This window comes from Scyliorhinus canicula, chromosome 1 (genome assembly GCF_902713615.1).
Source record: "Scyliorhinus canicula chromosome 1, sScyCan1.1, whole genome shotgun sequence".
NCBI lineage: Eukaryota > Metazoa > Chordata > Chondrichthyes > Carcharhiniformes > Scyliorhinidae > Scyliorhinus > Scyliorhinus canicula.
This window is the reverse complement of record NC_052146.1, coordinates 39,644,132-39,662,077: the sequence shown is the minus strand read 5'-3', so window position 1 is coordinate 39,662,077 and position 17,946 is coordinate 39,644,132. Positions and strand designations below refer to the sequence as shown.

The window sequence follows — 17,946 nt, the reverse complement described above, 5'->3', positions numbered from 1 at the left end:
CAATGGGATTGGGTCTAATATATTGGCATAGACTGAGAATTGGCTAGCAGGCAGAAAACAGGGAATAGGATTAAATGAGTCATTTTTGAAGCGGCAGACGGTGACTAGTTGAGACGGAGCCTCAACCTTTCACAATTTATATCAATGATTTGGAAGAAGGATCCAAATGTAATATTTCCAAGTTTGCTGATGACACGAAACTTGGTAGGAAAGTGGAGAGGAGGATATTAAGAGGCGTTAGGGTGATTTAGACAAGTTAAGTGAGTGGGCAAATACATGGCAAATCCAGTACAGTATAATGTGGATCAATGTGAAGTTATTCACTTCAGATGGAGAAAGAGAATGGCAGAGTATTATTTAAATGGTGATAGATTGGGAAATGTTGACAAACAAAGGGACTTTGGGTGTCCTTGTACAGCAATCACGGAAAGCAAGCATGCAGGTGCAGCAAACAGTTAGGAAGGCAAATTGTCACTCATTGCAAGAGAACTCCCGTACAGAAGCAAGAATGCCTTACTGCAGTTGTACAGGGCCTTGGTGAGACCACTCCTGGAGTATTGTGTGGTCTCCTTATTTAAGAAAGGATATGCTTGCCCGAGAGGGAGTGCAGCAAAGGTTCACCAGACTGATTCCTGGAATAGCAGGATTGTTATGTGACGAGAAATTGGGTTGACTGGGCCTATATTCACTGGACTTTAGAAGAATGAGAGGGGATCTAATTGAAACAAATACAATTCTGATGGGGCTAAACAGAGTGAATGCAGGGATGTTGTTTCCCCTGACAAGGGTGTCTAGAACAAGTGGTCACAATCTCAGGATATGGGGTAGGCCATTTAGGATTGAGTTGCGGCGAAACATCTTCACTCAGAGGGTGGTGAATCTGTGGAATTCTCTACTAAAGAAGGCTTTGGAGGCCAAGTCACTGAATATATTTAAGAAGGAAATTGATTTCTACACTCAAAAGGGGAATGCGGGAGTATGGCACTGAGATAGCGGATCAACCATTATTATATTGAATGTCGGAGCAAGCTCAAAGGACCGAATGGCCTATTCCTCCTCTTTTCTGTTTCTATGAATTTGTGCACTTTTTACACACATTCATGTCCACTTTTAACAATTTGAAATGGGTACCTATCCTCGCAAAGTGTACCTTTGCTATTGAAATACGTCTATGTGGTTTCAGCCCTGCTGTTATCAGGCCTAATCTGTAAAGGGTGAAAACAGTGAAACAGGTGACTGCTACATGGGGCAAGAATTCAGTTTTTATTCCACCCAAAATCCGGTTCCGATTATACACAAATGCCCAGTTATCTGTCTCACAAGGCCAAGCAATGAGATAGCAGAAAAATGACCAGAGTGCAATTTTAGTGCACCAACTGTGAAGGAGTGACTCAGCAGCCACCATCCAGACTCTCATTTGCCTTGCAAATGAATTTTAGTTGGGGAATTTATTGGTTCTAAATAACACCCGCTTCTCTCTTTCTGAATTGGGAAAATAACTTTAATATTTGCAAAATCTATTCTTGTTAAATTATATAACCACTAATTTGCTTTAAAAAGTCACCTTTCTTTTAATAAATTTGGGAATGCGTGTTGAATATTGATCAAATGCCCCTTTCTGAAATACTTTGCTTTTGAAGAGAAACCTGGCTTGTACGATTCACGAGCTAGAATTTATAAGCTTGGAGTGCTTAACATTTAATGAATTTGAATGTCATTGATTTTTGAAAAATGTTTTCGTTATGACGGTCATAGGCTATAAAATACCCCTTAGCTAAATCTCTCGTGCCGACTTCCTGGTTCTTTTTCTGTGGGTAATAGATCAAGGGTACGCATTTTATCTCCATTGCACTATTAATTTGCCAATTTATGCGACCTGGAGACCTGTCCTTTGGAACAGGGGGAAAGGGGGTGAAATAGTGCTATTGATCTGAGTGCTGCTGTCACTCTGGCAAGAAAATTAAAGGTTAGTCATTAATTTCTGCTGTGGCATAACTATATGTTTAATATTTAAGTGGCTAAAATATCGCGGCACCCGCAGTGTGAAATACACGAGAATTGCTATCATTATTTTGATTCATCATCTATCCAGTTTTTTAAAAAATAGCCTTATCTGTAGGTGAGAATTGCGTTTGAAATGTGCTTTCACAGCATGGTGTGCCTCGAGCACATCCCCTGAATGGCCATGCTTTATGTGCGAGGCTCGACACGGACCATGTGCACCATCAGCTGATCTGATTCTGTCCTCGCGAGCTATCTGCTAATGCGGACACAGAGGATGAGGAGGTAGAGGTTAAGTACTCAATAGTAAACAGAACCTTGGCTGGCATTTTGAAATTCTCTTTCCGATGACTGGATCTCATAATTCATAGGATAATTGTGAATGGAGGAGGTCATCTGGGTTCATCTGTGCAGAATGACCCTGTCGACTCCCATTATAGAATGCAGTTGGTTCTTGAGCAGTTTTGTCTGGGAATCCATTTAAAGCGTTGATCACTCTTTTGTGAAAAGTTTCCTGAAAACTGTTCTAAGTGTGCCTTTTCTGTGTCCCTTTGTTCGTCCCTTAACTCTCTCTTGTTATAACATCACCTCTTGCACATCTCCTTAGAAGACTGTACAGTCCGTGCCTCTCCTTCTAGATGATGAGAGATCAGAGTTGTGGCCTTTCTTTGCACGGCCTCAAATGCTTGAATGCACCCTTTTGTGCCTTGGTGATCAGAGCTGAGCACAGTACTCAGGTGTGTTTTGACCATGGCTTTGTCAGATTCGCACCCTGTCACTTTGGGTCTACTGTTCAACGTCGTCCTGTCTTTGCTGATTTATTGCTTTACATTTGTTGGGCATGTTGAAAGTACAATCTATCACGATTCTGAGTTCCATTTCAACTTTTAGGCTTTGTTGGTGTGATCTTCAGTGTTTATAATTTCAGGGATGCTGCAAGGAGCTTCAATCATTCAGGATTTTCTAACAAATGAGATTGGTAACCCTGGTAACAGATTAAAGGGAAATGCACAATCCAAGATATGAGTTCTGTTTTTAAAGATTACTGCAACTTTATTGGCTTTGAACAAGGCACTTTCTGTATTTCTGTATATAAGCATTTTTTTCCTGTGCACCGTCTAAATTTGGCTGCTTAAGAACACATCAACACGAGCAAAACAACAGGTTGGCTGATAATTTATACATAAGGTATGCTTTTAGCAGGAATTTGCCTGTTGATTTAAGTACTCTCGTGGCATGAAATGAATTGTCACTTTATTGTCTGTTTATAATGACCAGTGCCATTGAAAAAGAACTGGAAATACTTAGCCAATGATTAGAAGGAACATAATAAAGTTTTGGGCAGAGAGGAACCTATTGGTTCATTTACACTGCCCTTACAGATTCTCAGGTTTCTTACTGTGAGTCTGCAATTCATAATACCAAATTCTGTTTGCTGAGAGGAATTCACCCAGTCCTTTGCCCCCCCACTATTTGCAATTGGATTCGAGTCCACCAGCCTGGCTGACAACCAACCTCTTGAAAAATTATTTCAATGTCAGATTTATTTTTGACTTGAAACTCTCATGCAATCCTTGAACCCATATATTTCTTATAACACTCAAGATAAATGGAAAATGATGAAATAGTTATAGAGATTAGTTGCAATAATGCATAAGTGCACCGCTATAAAACCAAAATTCTTTTGCTGAATCACTTCAGTCTCTCTCTCTCTCTCTCTCCCCGCCCCTCACTGCCTTCCCTCCCCAAGTATCTTTAATGTCGCTCCCTTTGGAATTGGAAGAGGATAAATAAATCTTCACAGCTTTGATGCCTTAGCCTGTATTTGCATATCCAACGGGAAATGTGCTTACAACAGAGGAAAGTGGCCTACTTTGCCAATTTCCTTCCACAGTTGAGGCATTTTGTCGTTTTAAAACATCCCACTTTGAGACGAAGAGAAACAAAAACTTTGCTCCATTCTGATTGTCTGGTTGTTCTTGACTGGCTGGAACATGTGATTTCTCAGTAATTTCACTGCAGTGTTAATGTGAGCATACTTGTTGCACTAATAAAGATCATTATAATTATTATATTACAGTTTGCCAGCCATAGCATCTAACCCTGGGGAGAGAAAGGTGAGGTTCACTTACAGACTATAATATTGCCTGAGAATTGAATTGTTAACTGTTCTCTCTAATTAATCACAGTCATTACGTCTGCATCAACAAGTACATTTTTTAACGTCAACTTTTTGTAGTATCCATTGTGATGAATGTAAGAAAATGTCATATTTAATATATTGTTTGCAGTATTATGAAAACCTGTGTTAAAATACATACAGACAGTATGACTGCTAGAGCTATGAGTAAGGTGTTGTACAAGAGTGGTAATCATTGATTTTCAGGTGAAGGGTTCTGCTGATAGATCTTGAGGACCATTTGCATATTTGCAGCTAGCTAGCTATTGGAATATAATTTACGGTTGAAGGACTATCTGGGTGGAGATATTGTGTTTGGTCCTGGCTAAACAAGTCAAGGGACATCTTGTAAGAAGAGACAAAAGAATGTCTTGTGCTTTGGGTACAGATGAAGTAGTTAATGGGAGGAGCCAGGTCTGTCTGAAGAGTCAGTGGGTTCTAGAACTCTCGTCCGGGGCGGGATTCTCCCCTACCCGGCGTGACGGCGGGTCCCGGCGTAGGGGAGTGGCGCCAACCACTCCGGGGTCGGGTCTCCCCAAAGGTGGGGAATTCTCCGCACCTTTGGGGGCTAGCCCCGCGCCGGAGCGGTTGGCACCAGAAGACCGGCGCAAAAAACCGGCGCCTGCTGGGGGTCGGAGAATTTTGCCCCTGAATAGAGGTGTTACAGTCTGATCCTGAAAGGTTCTCTCTCCAAAGATTCTGCACAGAGAAAAACAAGTAGAAACCTGGTTGTTAACTTCATTCATGAGTGATATTTGAAATGTATTGCTTTGCTTATTTGGAATACAGTGGCAGGTTTAGGAAGTAACTTGAAGGTTTGTCCTTTTACTTAAGAACTGTTGTAGCAACAGTAAAGCTATTTCTTTGTTGCTAATGTGGTGAATTCTGTGTTGAAATTTAAATTTGTTTTAACCTAAAATACACCCATTGGCCAGTGTTATCGCCCCTGTGGTGCAGTAATATTTCCTTACAGTTTTCCATATGAAAATAGTTGGGTTCCCGTCAGGGATCCTAACACCACTTAACAGGAAGTATATTACTTCCTGTTGTTTCCAGACTAGTTGTACCTGACAATTATTTTCCAGGATATTTATTTCCAATTGCTCATCAAGGATGATGTTTTGTTTTATGAAATGAAATGTTGTTCTAGCTTTGTCACTGATCCTGTATCAAACATATTTTTGTTCCTGTGTGAAGCTTCCTGCACTCTCTCAAGGCACAATCCCAAACTTGTGGGAGTACTTTCTAACGGGCACATGTGGCTTTTATGCAAATGGCCACACCAGCTATTCTCATCACCTTTCTGAATAAGTTGCCAGTAATTTTTGCCGAACTTTGGGAGTAGGGTTGTGACATAGAACCAATCCTAATATAGCTGGGCCAGAACTGCCAAAGTTAATTTGATGGAGATCTTTACAGCTGCTGAGAGAGGAGAATATGAAGAGACTAGATAATTTACAGTAGCAGACTGCCCCCATGCTCATGAATGACATATTGAAATTGCTCTTGCAGATTTTTCAACCCGCCAACCAACAAAATAACAACACATCAGCCAAGCTCTTTTGACCTTTTGAGACCTTTTCCTTCGATCTCCTCTGCCATGAACCCCCACTGCTCCAGGAGTAATGATAACCTCTAATTTCTTTTCTCCGCTAACAGCCTTCTTTTTAAAGCCATCTCCTCACTTCCCCCAGCTTTACCACAAAGACGGAGTGAAAGGGGCGTATGGATATTTGTCTGAGCATTCAGATAATTCATTCATCTGTTTCTGCCCCAGTCCTGATTCATCAACTCTTCTCTCCTACCTCCAAACCCGAGCTCATCTCATTCGTGTGATCTGACCTCTGCTCCATTTACCCCAATCCTTTTTGAACTACTGACAATTCAACTTTCCTTAAAATGAAAGCAAAATACTGCAGACGCTGGAAACCTGAAATAAAAACAGAGCACTGGAAATACTCCACAGGTCTGACAGCCGTTTGTATTTAACTCAACTTTTCATTTTGGCGCCTATTCTAATTGACAATGTAAATAGTTCCCTCTTGTTATTTAAAGTTCTCTCCCTTCCAAACCCCCCCACCCACCCTGCTACCGCCTCCTTCAAAAAACCTTGCCAAAGTGGTTTCAGTTTCCCAGCCACAATGAATTCCTCACTGCACAATCGAAGCTACTGTTGAGAATGCTTCTTTGCTTTGATTTTTGTAAAGGGAGATGCGAATGAAAGTTTACACTAAGTTTACAAAGGCTCTATTACTAGTTTGTGAGTTGCCTTGTGCAAAGCCAGATTATTGCATTTGTCTGTATTTACATAGTTGTGGGAGCCACAAACTGGGGTTAAACAGCAGCTGTGATTTTCTTACTGCTACAAAGCTGGGGAGAAACAATAATTGGAGTTGGACTTTTGAGAAGGGGAAAGGACAATGTTTGTCGAAGTAATTTGGCTGAATTTGTTTTTTGAAGCTGTGGATGAGGGCAACCTGGGAGGCATTATCTACTCAGTCTTTTAACAATCCTTTGATGAGGTACCTCACAAGATAGCATCTTGTAGGAATAATGGTAATCTACTACAGTGGATAGGGTTCACTGAATTCCCATTGGTAGAAACTTGCCAATGGATTTGGATTTACTTGGAGAAGGTTACCAGGGATCAGTGTTAGAACGTCTGCTCTTTCCCATTTTCATTAGTGATCCAGGTGGTGAAGCAATGATTGCCAAGTTTGCAGAAGGTATGAAAATATGAGAGTGTTCGGACAGTAGAGAGTACTAAACAATTGCAAGCAGATCACGATGTGTTGGGGGAATGGGTCTGAGTTTAACTTTGAAAAGTGCACTGTTGTGTGCTTGGTTGCTGCTCTTACGCTACACGTATGTACATCTCACAGAGGTGAAAAAAAAAGAACATCAGTCTGTAAAGCTTTATAACCAATGCTGTGAAGCTTTATCTCAAGCCAGTAGGGGGACAGTGTTGCATGCACAGGAAAATTCTCTACAAAATAAACATACCATTTTGTCCTTGTACAAGACCTTTATTTGGCCTTATTTAGACTTTAGATTTATTGTCACATGTACCGAAGTGCAGTGAAAAGTATTCTGTGTACAGTCCAGGCAGATCACTCCATACATGAAAACACAGAACATTCGATAAATACATGAGATACATAATGAAAATACATAAAAATAGACAGCAGGTGAAGTATGCAGAATATAGTGCTACAACTGTAGATAAGATGCGCAGTTCAGTCCATAAGATCAGTTCAGACCCTAAGAGGGTCGTTCAGGAGTCTGGTAACAGCGGGGAAGAAGCTGTTTTTGAATCGAATGGCAAGCGTTCTCAAACTTTTGTATCTTCTGCCTAATGGAAGAGGTTGCAAAAGAGAACAACCTGGGTGGGTGGGTGGGGTGGGGGGGGGGAAGAGAATTTTTGATTATGCTGCCCGCTTTCCCAAGGCAGTGGGATGTGAAAACAGAGTTAATGGATAGGAGGCGGGCTCACGTGATGGACTAGGCTATAGTTTCTTATGATCTTGGGCCGAGCAGTTGCCATACCAGGCTGTGATGCAGCCAGATACTTAAAGTTTTAGTTACCGCACCTCCCTGTGTCTGCGTGGGTTTCCTCCGGGTGCTCCGGTTTCCTCTCTCAGTCCAAAGATGTGCAGGTTAGGTGAATTGGCCATGCTAAATTGCCCTTAGTGTACAAAATAGTTAAGTGGGGTTACTGGGTTATGGGGATAATGTAAATACGCGAGCTTGAGTAGGGTGCTCTTTGTAAGGGCTGGTGCAGACTCAATGGGCCGAATGGCCTCCTCCTGCACTGTAAATTCTATGATTCTATGGTTGGGGGTATTGTGGGTTTGGAAAAGGTATAGAAAGGGGCTGCAAGATTATTCCCAATTTACAATATCAGAAGGGCGACACGTTGGCGCAGTGGGTAGCACTGCTATCTCACGACACGAGGACCCGAGTTTGATCCCGGCCCCGACTCACTGTCAGTGTGGGGTTTGCACATTCTCCCCATGTCTGTGTGGGTCTCACCCCCATAACCCAAAGATGTGCAGGGTCGGTGGATTGGTCACGCTGAATTGGCTCTTAATTGTGAAAAAATGAATTGGGCACTTTAAATTATAAAAAAAAAGAAAATTTTTAAAAAGTTTACAATACTAAATAAACTAAAGGGCTAGATCTGTTTACTTTCAAATATAGCCTTGGAATTGATTTTATTTCTCGACAAAATAATGAAAGGAATCAATTGTGCTTGCTTGGACAACGTATTTCCATTGGAAAGATTAGGGGGGGACCAAAGATGTCACAAGTTTAAAATAAGGGCAAAACTAGGTTAAATATTGCGGTTTCATGTTTTCCTAGAGAATTGCGGATCTGCAGAACAGGTTGCTTGGTGAACAGATTGTGTGCTGTTTTAACTGTAGGCAAGAACTGTGGTAGAGATCACCTTGTAGAAGGTCCAGGTATCCTGTAATATAGGTCGTGGTGATGATCTGTACCGGTTTTGACTGTCACCAGATGTTGAAGAGAATTTATCCAGATTTCTTTTCCTCCCAGATTGGGCTGGGTTTTTTTCTGCCCCTCTCAAATGATCATATGGCTGAGAATGCCTGTGTCATGATGAATGAGGCGTCACAACGGCCTGAGAGCAATGCATGGATGGTGAAACAAAGCTGCTGGGAAATGTCCGGCTCTGGGGGTAATGCGCGGAGAATGGTGCGACGGTCACATCTGTGCAACATCCACTCTCTTGGTTGATACATCCCCCCCCCCCCCCTCCCCCCCAGCTCCCTTCACTATTCACTTGGGTATCTTCAGTGCTTATTTTTTGTGTGTGTGATTAATTAACTCTGTAAGTAAAGGAGCAGAGGGAATTTTATATTGTGTATTTAATCCAAAACAGAATTATGCAAATATTGAAAAATGCAGATTTGGCTCACATTCAAGTTAATTCCAGTATCCTTAATAGATATTTAAATTTGAGTGTTCTTTATAGCATCAAAATCATTTGCACTCATCAAAGTGCACTCATTAGAAATGCTTGATGGTTGCTTTGTAGTTTGTTTTTTCTTTTCTAAGTCTTGAAATGAAGGTACAGATAAATAATGTTTTATTTTTAACAACGTTGGCAAAGACAGAGTACAGTATAAACTGGTATTGGTTACAGATACAGAAATCAATGGTGTGAACTTGGACAGCATAACTCAAGATTCTACAGACAAGGGAGCTTTTCATCCAGTGTTGTGAGTGGATTATTATGCCCATTTAAATACATGGGTTTGCTTTTGTTCCGTAACATTAAATTATCTTTACATTTTAAAATTAAGAAATAATTCTGTGTGTCGGTCACATTTGAGAGCAGAATGTCCAATTCACCTAACAAACACGTCTCGTGGGAGAAAAGCGGAGCACCCGGAGGAAACTCGTGCCGACTCCGCACGGATAGTGCCCCAAGCCAGGAATTGAACCCGGGTCCCTGGCGCTATGAAACAACAGTGCTAATCATTGTGTTACTGTGCAACCCTAAGAATTTTGTTTGAACAGGTGAGGGAGAAGGATTTGATAAGCCACTAGGAGAGGTCATGAGATGCTGGCGCAGAGACAGGCTTTAGGAAAGGGATCTGAAGGAGCTGCACTAACAGCAGGAATATGTTCTGTAAATGCAAGTATCATTGTTGCCTGCCTGCATAAGTGGAGTTGAGAGCCGTGTGATCATTTTATGTGCTGTTTAATGGGAAATCATGTGTTGGGGCTCAGAGATATATGTAAGCTGTTCTTGCTAGGTCGGCACGGTAGCACAATGTTTACCACTGTTGCTTCACGGCTTTTTGGTGAACTGGACATTCTGAATTCTCCCTCAGTGTACCCGATAAAGCGCTGTAGTGTGTCAACTGGGAAAATTTCACAGTAACTTCATTGCAGTGTAAGATTATTATTATAAATATTGTTTTTCTTTTGTTTTAATAAAATTTTGTTTGCAAATATAACCAAGCCATATTTCTTACGCAATCGCTTGTGGAGCGAATCGATCTTTCCGCACAGTCTTGAAAATAAAAAAAAGTTTTGTTTATGGTCCAGTATCTTATTTTCTTTTACAATTAAAGGGGCAATTTAGCATGGCCAATCCACCTACCCTGCGCATCTTTGGGTTGTGGGCGAAACCCACGCATATACGGGGCGAATGTGCAAACTCTCCACGGACAGTGACCCAGAGCCGGGATTGAACCTGAGACCTCGGCGGCATGAGGCAGCAGTGTTAACCACTGTGCCACGCTTTGCTAATCTTCTCCGTATCATTACAATTTTAATATATGTGCTGCTGAAGCGAGCACGTGTGGTGGTATGTTAACTGAGAGGATTGGATTTGTTTATTGTCACCTGTACCGAGGTACAGTGAAAAGTATTTTTCTATGAGCAGCTCAAACAGATCATTTAGTACATGAAAAGAAAAAGAAAATACGTAAAAGGGCAACACAAGGTCCACAATGTAAATACATAGACACCGGCATCGGGAGAAAGATAGAGGAGTGTAGTATTAAACAGGTCAGTCCATAAGAGGGTCGATGTGACTATAAATTTAGCTGAGTGAGATAAACAATTTTGGTTTGTAGCTTTATTCAGTAGGTTGTGTACATGGCCAATAAACTAAGTGACCTTGAGATATGTCTGATGGTCTTCATTAACTTCCATGACAACAAAAAAAGACCTGTGCAAAAATAAAAACCTCTGAAAATAAGCCAATGTCTGCCTGATCTTATGTGTTGTATAATAGGTAATAGGCATGGATACTGTGCCAAGAAACTGGACTCGATTTACCGGCCTCGTCGCCCCCACTTGGGGAAGCGACCAGGCTGCTGAATCTCGCGAGGGGCCTCTTGCAAGATTTAAGATGTCTCGCGAGATTCAACCGAGGCAAGTGTTGGGGCCAGAGAGGTCATGTTGATGAAAGGAGGGATGAGGGGGTGGATGAAGGGGCTTCATAAAGGTTGGGGGCGTGAAGGGTGGGAGTCCAGAAAGGGGGGTAGGCCTGAAAGAGGGGGTCCTCAGTGATTCCATAACGGCGTGTCCTCACTTGGGGGGTGTGGGGTAATGGCCATGTTCGCAGGGGGTGACATTATCCATGGGTGGGGTGAGTGGGGTACCCTCAAGCTCACTTAGAGAGCAGGGCACCCTTTCAAAATGGTGACCCGGTCTCTGAGGAGCCATTATAGCCGGCGGGTTCAGTTCGCCACTGCTGATAAAATTTCTAAATGTGGGCTAGACCGGAGACCGGGGGTGGGTGGGGGGAGTGGTTGGGCCGCCATTTAAAAATGTCATCCCAATCTCTTCCTGCACTGGGGAGCGCCACTTGATTCCCACCCAAACTGACTCTTTTTTCTTTGGTTAATTCACGTTCTTCCGTGTGGGTGAATAACGGTGTGGATCTCACCCAAAATGTCGGCAAGAAACGGCCTACAAACCCTCCCAAGGTGACGCCAGCTATCAAAACAAGAAAGGGCGACTTTATCCTCTGCCAAAATGAGTCGTAATGATGCACTTTTCTTCTTGCGAAGGGTTTATACAGAGTAATCCAATATTAACGTCTTCTACATGGATGGGGCCCTTAACTGTTCCCAGCTAGTCTAAAGTGTTAAATCGCACAATCGTTGCCTACATTATGGGGCCTGTGTTGTAACTTCACTCAATTGGGACTCGCTACATTGGTTCTGACAGCAAACATTAATATTCTGTCAGTAAGAATTTGACAATGTCACTATTTTGGAGGTCTCTGTCGATCAGAAAACTGGCAAAGCAGAAAGTGACCACCAGTAGTTCAGAGGTTTAATGCATGTCAGTCGATAGGCTAAACCCAATAAAGACCTGAATTTAAAACACGCTCCAAAATGTTAATGGAATTGGGGCAATCCATAGTTAAATTACTTCATTTTAAATAGACGTACAGATAACTTGCCTCTCATTCATTCCCATAAGGTACCTTTGCTTGTGAGTTCTGGAAGAACCAGACCAAACCTGATTCTGTTCATTGTCCTCCTACTTTTATACATTGTGTCCTGCCAAACTCTCTCCTATGCTTGTTTGGAGGACTGGGATACTTTCTCCTATGCTTGTTTGGAGGACTGGGTTAGAAATTTGACTTGGGCAGTGTTGGATCAGCCGCTTGTTCTTTGCAGCATCTTGATGTTTAATTCTATTGCAGTCAATGGAATTAAATATTAATTATTGCATATAACAGGTAGTTGATCCGACACTGCCTGTTCACCACCAATGCCCGGGATGAATGCCTACCCTCTAATCTTTGACATGTGCAAAGTACGAAAGAATTTTTAAAATGCGCAATTTTTCTGAAAGTAAAATTAAGGTCACAGAGGCGTAAGTGGACCCTGAGCTAGTTTTGTATGTTATTCCGCATGTTTTATCATCTTAATGTGCATCATGACCTAAGACTGACCCAGCTCAGCCCATATTTCTAAGTCTGACCAGGAACTTTGATAAGCAGTAGAGGACAGGAAGATAGTGAAAATGGGCCTCTCCCCTGCTTGGTTCAATATAGATTTCCTTTGAGCAGAATAGCTAACTGAGGACTGCCTCACTGATCAGGAGTTAACCATACCTACTGCCGCATGAAAGGTTATTTTGGTTCATAGTGTTTTGTAGAAATTCCGTACAAATGTTATTGTTTTAAGAATTACCGGTTGTTAAATTATAATAAAATAAATTTGAACTAGTGTTGTTCCATATACAGTTGCGGAACAATAGTTTTCCAGCATGCTGCACTTTAACAAAATAACTTGCATTTATATAGCGCAATTAATGGTGCAGCACAGAGGGCAGCACGGTGGCGCAGTGGTAGCACTGCAGTCTCAAGGTGCCGAGGTCCCAGGTTCGATTCCGGCTCTGGGTCATTGTCCATGTGGAGTTTGCACATTCCCCCCGTGTTTGCGTGGGTTTCGCCCCCACAACTCAAAGATGTGCAGGCTAGGTGGATCGAACACACTAAATTGCCCCTTAATTGGAAAAAATTAATTGGGTACTCTAAATTTATAAACACAAACAAAACCAAAATAGGAAAAAAAAATGGAGCAGCACGGTAGCACAGTGGTTAGTACTGTTGCTTCACAGCTCCAGGGTCCCAGGTTCGATTCCCAGCTTGGGTCACTGTCTGTATGGAGTTTGCACGTTCTCCCCGTGTCTGCGTGGGTTTGCTCCGGGTGCTCCGGTTTCCTCCCACAAGTCTCGAAAGACGTGCTGTTACGTAATTTGGACATTCTGAATTCTCCCTCTGCGTACCCAGAATGTGGCAACTAGGGGCTTTTTACAGTAACTTCATTGCAGTGTTAATGTAAGCCTACATGTGACAATAAGGATTATTATTATTTTTAATGTAATATAAATGCCCAAGGCACTTCACAGAAGCCGTATAAAATGAAACATGGCCCCAAACCACATAATGAGATGCGAAGTCATAAAATGGTCAGAACTCAGAAGGAGGCCATTCATCCTGTTATGTCTGTGCCAGCTCTCTGCACTATAACTCGGATGATTCCACTCCCTTGTCCATTCTCTGTAGCCCGGCAATTTAGTGCTTATCCAATTCCCTTTTAAAAAGTTATTGGTGGACCTGTGTTCATCACACTTTGAATGTGCATTCCAGATATCATAAATAACGTTCATACCACACAAGTGCTGGATAGAGACCATCTCCAAAAAGAGCGATTCCAACCATCTTCCCATGACATAAAATGGCTGAATTCCCCCATCACCAACATCTGGGAGATGGAGGAGGGTCACCATTGACCAGCAACTTAACTGGGCCAGCCACATAAACGCTCTGGCCACAAGATCATACCAGAGCACTGCAGCAACTCACAAAGGCTCTATTAGCGCCTTCCAAACCGGTGAGCACAAATGCATGGGAAAACCCCCACCTCCAGATTCCCCTCCAAATCATCCACCATTCTGACTTGGAAATACATCATCACTCCTTCACCATCACTGATTAAAAATCATGGAACTCTCCCCTTGGGAGCAATGAGACTGCAGCACTTTAAGAAGCCAGTTCACCATCACCTTCTGGAGGGCAATTAGCAAAGGAAAACTAATATTGCCATTGCCAGCGACAGTTACATCCTATGAATGAATCAGAAAAATCCTAACGACTCGATGTGTAAAAATGTTTTCCCTCATGTCATCTTAAATCAGCATCCTCTGATTCTTAGTTCCACCATTGGGAACAAATGGCCTATCGCCATCTGGGAGTATGGCAGCTTTACTTATATCCATGCTGATGTTTTCTCTTTTATGCCATGGTTTTCAACTTTGCTGGCCAAGCCAATTATGGGGCACTTTGTCAAACACCTTTTATAAATTCATAAACACCGCATCAACCTCCGGTGTTCCCTCATCAAAAAAACTCAATTGACTTGTAAACATTAGTTGCCTCAAACATTTGGGTCAAATGAACAAACACTTGGTGAGTGAAGTAGGTTTTGAATGTGTTTTAAAGGCGGAGAGAAGGGTGAGGAGGGAATTCCAAAGCTTGGAATTCTGCCTGAAGGTGCAGAGATTAAAATCGGGAATTCTCAAAAGACAGGAATCAGATGAGTGTATACATCTTGGCGATATCTTTCACTAAGAAAGAACTTGCAAAATATATTAAAGGTCAGGTAAAGTCGCCATAGTCCCAGATGACCAGAGGCTGTTTTCCCCTTTGAAGGGGGAGAGCTGACTGGTGGTGATTTAACCTGAGGATCACCACACCTCAGGCAAGGGGTAAGGTTGAGAAGGTGGGGCCTTCATGAATAACGTCAGCCAAATGTCGAAAATAAGTTTAAAAAAAACGGCCGTGACAAAAGCGGCTGAAAGTCCGTCGGGGAGTGGAAAAGTGACCGCGGGGACGGCAAGAAAAGTGGAGGCTGGGGCATCAGGGGAGGCCGCATTGCCCACAGCTAAAGAAATGACTAAGGTGATGGCCGTGGAACTCTAAAGGCAGTTCACAAAACACATGGAGGCGATGAGGAAGGAGATGGGGGCGGTATTGAAAGTGCTGATGGAGGAGGCGATTGCCCTGGTAAGGGCGGCAGTATTGAGCGCAGTGGCGGAGGTGCGGGAGCAAGGTGAGGCACTGAGGAAGTGGAAGAGACATTATTGCAGCACAGTGATCAACTTACCTCGATGGGGAAGGAGATGTGGAAGGTGATAGAGATCAACGTGGGTCTGCGAGCCCAAATGGATGACTTGGAAAACAGATCCAGACGACAGAATCTGATGATTCTGGGTCTGCCTGAAGGAGTGGAAGGTCCGAGGCCAACTGAGTATTTTGCCACGATTTGACAAAACTGTTGGGGGAGGGGGAGGATCCCTCCCGATATGAACTGGATCGGGCGCATCGGTGGTGGAGGCCTGTACCAAAGGAGAGTGAGCCGCCAAGAGTAGTGACTATGTTTTCGTAGGTACAATGTGAAGGAGAAGGTCCTGTGCTGGGCAAAGCAGAAGCGGGTGGTACAGTGGGCTGGAGCTTGTATCCGCATATATCAGGATTTTATGGTGGAGCTGACGAGGCGGGCTGCCTTCAGCTGGGTGAAGAAGGCGCTGTACATCAGTAGGTGCAGTGCGGCATTGTATATCCAGCTAAGTTGAGGGTGACCTACCAATCCAAGGACTTTTATGTTGGGACGGCAGAAGCAGCGGAGGAGTTTGCGAAGGCAGAAGGGCTGTGGCTGAATTGAGAAATGGTCATGTACCGATGTAGCCTCATGTAATTGTACTTTTTCACTGCGTGCTGGTGTATGTGCTAAATGAGCCAACTTTTTATATATTTGGACAAGGGAGAAGATGGGACTTTCACTTGCAATGAGGGTTCTTTGGAGCTTGGGTGTGTATGCGGGGTTTGTGTGCTAAAGGGGATTTTGTGGTTTTCCTGGGGCCGGGCAAGGGGGAAAGAGACCTGGGCGGGGGCCTCCATGCTGGCCAGCTTAAGCCGGCCAGTAAACGGGGGGGGGGGGGGGACTGCGGCCATCGGAGCCTGGCGGAACAGGTTCCGAAGAGTCTAGCCAGGGTGGAAAGTTGGGGGGAAGGAACAGAGGTAGGGGGGAGGAGTTTTATAAGAGGAAGTGGAGGGGAGGAGTGGGTGGGGGTGGGAGGGGGTTTACAATTCATGGGTGTCATTCACGGTACTCTTTCGGGGATTGGATGGCATTGAATGTTGGGCGGGGGGGGGGTGGACTCTACATGGCAATGGTGACCGTAGGCGATTCATGATTCCTTTTTCTTTTTTTTTCCTTTATTTTTCCCACCGTGGGAGGGTTTGTTTTATTGGATGCATATATTGTCAGGTGGGCCGTTGTTTGGGGTAGTGGGGATGGGATCGTTGATGTTGATAAGGGGATTGACTTTGTATTTGTTACCATTGACTACTTGTTGGTGGGGTGTAAATTCTGAAGAAAATGTGAAAATGGAGAATAAAAATATTTTACAAAAACAAAAGAAGAATAACCTCAGCCGGTACAGGAACTGAAGCCGCACTGCTGGCGTTGCTCTGCGTCGCAAACCAGCTGTCTAGCCAAGCGAGCTAAACCAGCAATATAATATAACTTTAACATGGAACACCAATTCACAAAACAAACTGTTGGGGACTTTTCTTCAAGGGCACCCTCCCAGAGAGACATTATCTGATGACCTGGCATCGGATGAGCAACAAATTAATTCCTCAAAATCTGTAATCTTAACATTTCATGTAAACATAAGAGGATAAAATGAAAACAAGGTTTAATCTAAGCACGAATTTGTTCAGGAACCAGCTGAACTAATAGTCCATTTTTGTGAAACACTCTTTAAGGTTTAGCTGAATTTGTAAACTGTGGTAACCCTCAGTTCCCTGGAGAAAATGAAAGAATTCCCTCAAATACATCTGCCCTTCGGCAAGCTCCAGGTGTGGGAGAAAATCCTCGCGATAACACGATGGAACAAAGAAGCTCTTTCCATTAGCTGGTGTCAGCTACCCCTCAGTTTGAGGATGTTGTCTGTCCAGGGTCATGCGTTTCTGCCATTGGTCTTCAGGTTGATTCTCGACCCACAGATCTTTGGGCATATGGGGCAGGACATCCCCTGAGGTAGAAGGAGCCAGAGGGCAGGATTTGCTTCCCTTTCTTTCCCTTTCTAGCACAGCTGTGCCTCAGCATTAAGGTGGTTGGGCTCGAAGCATAATCCAACTTGATGGACAAGTCATCACGTTGCCAATATCCAGCTCAACACTTCAAAATTACTCAAGAATGAAGTGGGCGGGGGGGAATGGAATGCACCATGAAAGAAGATTAATTCAGGGGATCCCATGGCTTTCAGGGGGTCCCCCTATTCAGGGGAACTCTGTGGGGATTTCCCTATTCGGGGGGTCTCTGGGGGTGGGCGGGTCTGGTCAGCCCCGTACGTTGGGGAATGGGGGATCCAAAAAATCCAGGAGTGGAGGGCTGATTCACAATGAGGTGGGGAGGGGACGGCTGGCTAGCTGGGGGGCCTCGCTATTGGACTAACGGCACAATAAGGGGATCCCGCCATCGGGATGCGATTTTGAGCTGTTAGCCCGATTACAATATCGGCGACGGAGAAACCTGTCCATCGTCTCCCAAACGGAGAAACCTGCCCATCGTCTCCCAAACGGAGAAACTTGCCCATCGTCTCCCAAACGGAGAAACCTGCCCATCGCCTCCCAAACGGAGAAACCTGCCCATCGCCTCCCAAACGGAGAATTCCGGCCCAGGTGTCGGTTGATA

At 43.6% G+C, this 17,946-nt stretch overlaps 1 protein-coding gene across 7 annotated transcripts in view; it reads left to right on the top strand.

The window, feature by feature from the left end:
* cux2b (cut-like homeobox 2b) overlaps positions 1–17,946 on the top strand; it is a 438,718-nt gene that overhangs the window by 180,403 nt on the left and 240,369 nt on the right. For 2 of the 7 annotated variants that reach the window (XM_038787705.1, XM_038787739.1), the window contains exon 2: positions 9,348–9,423. The exons of the other annotated variants lie outside the window; for them this stretch is intronic. In XM_038787705.1, coding sequence (XP_038643633.1) covers positions 9,348–9,423 — 76 coding nt within the window. The remainder of the gene's footprint in view (positions 1–9,347; positions 9,424–17,946) is intronic. 7 annotated transcript variants of the gene reach the window in all.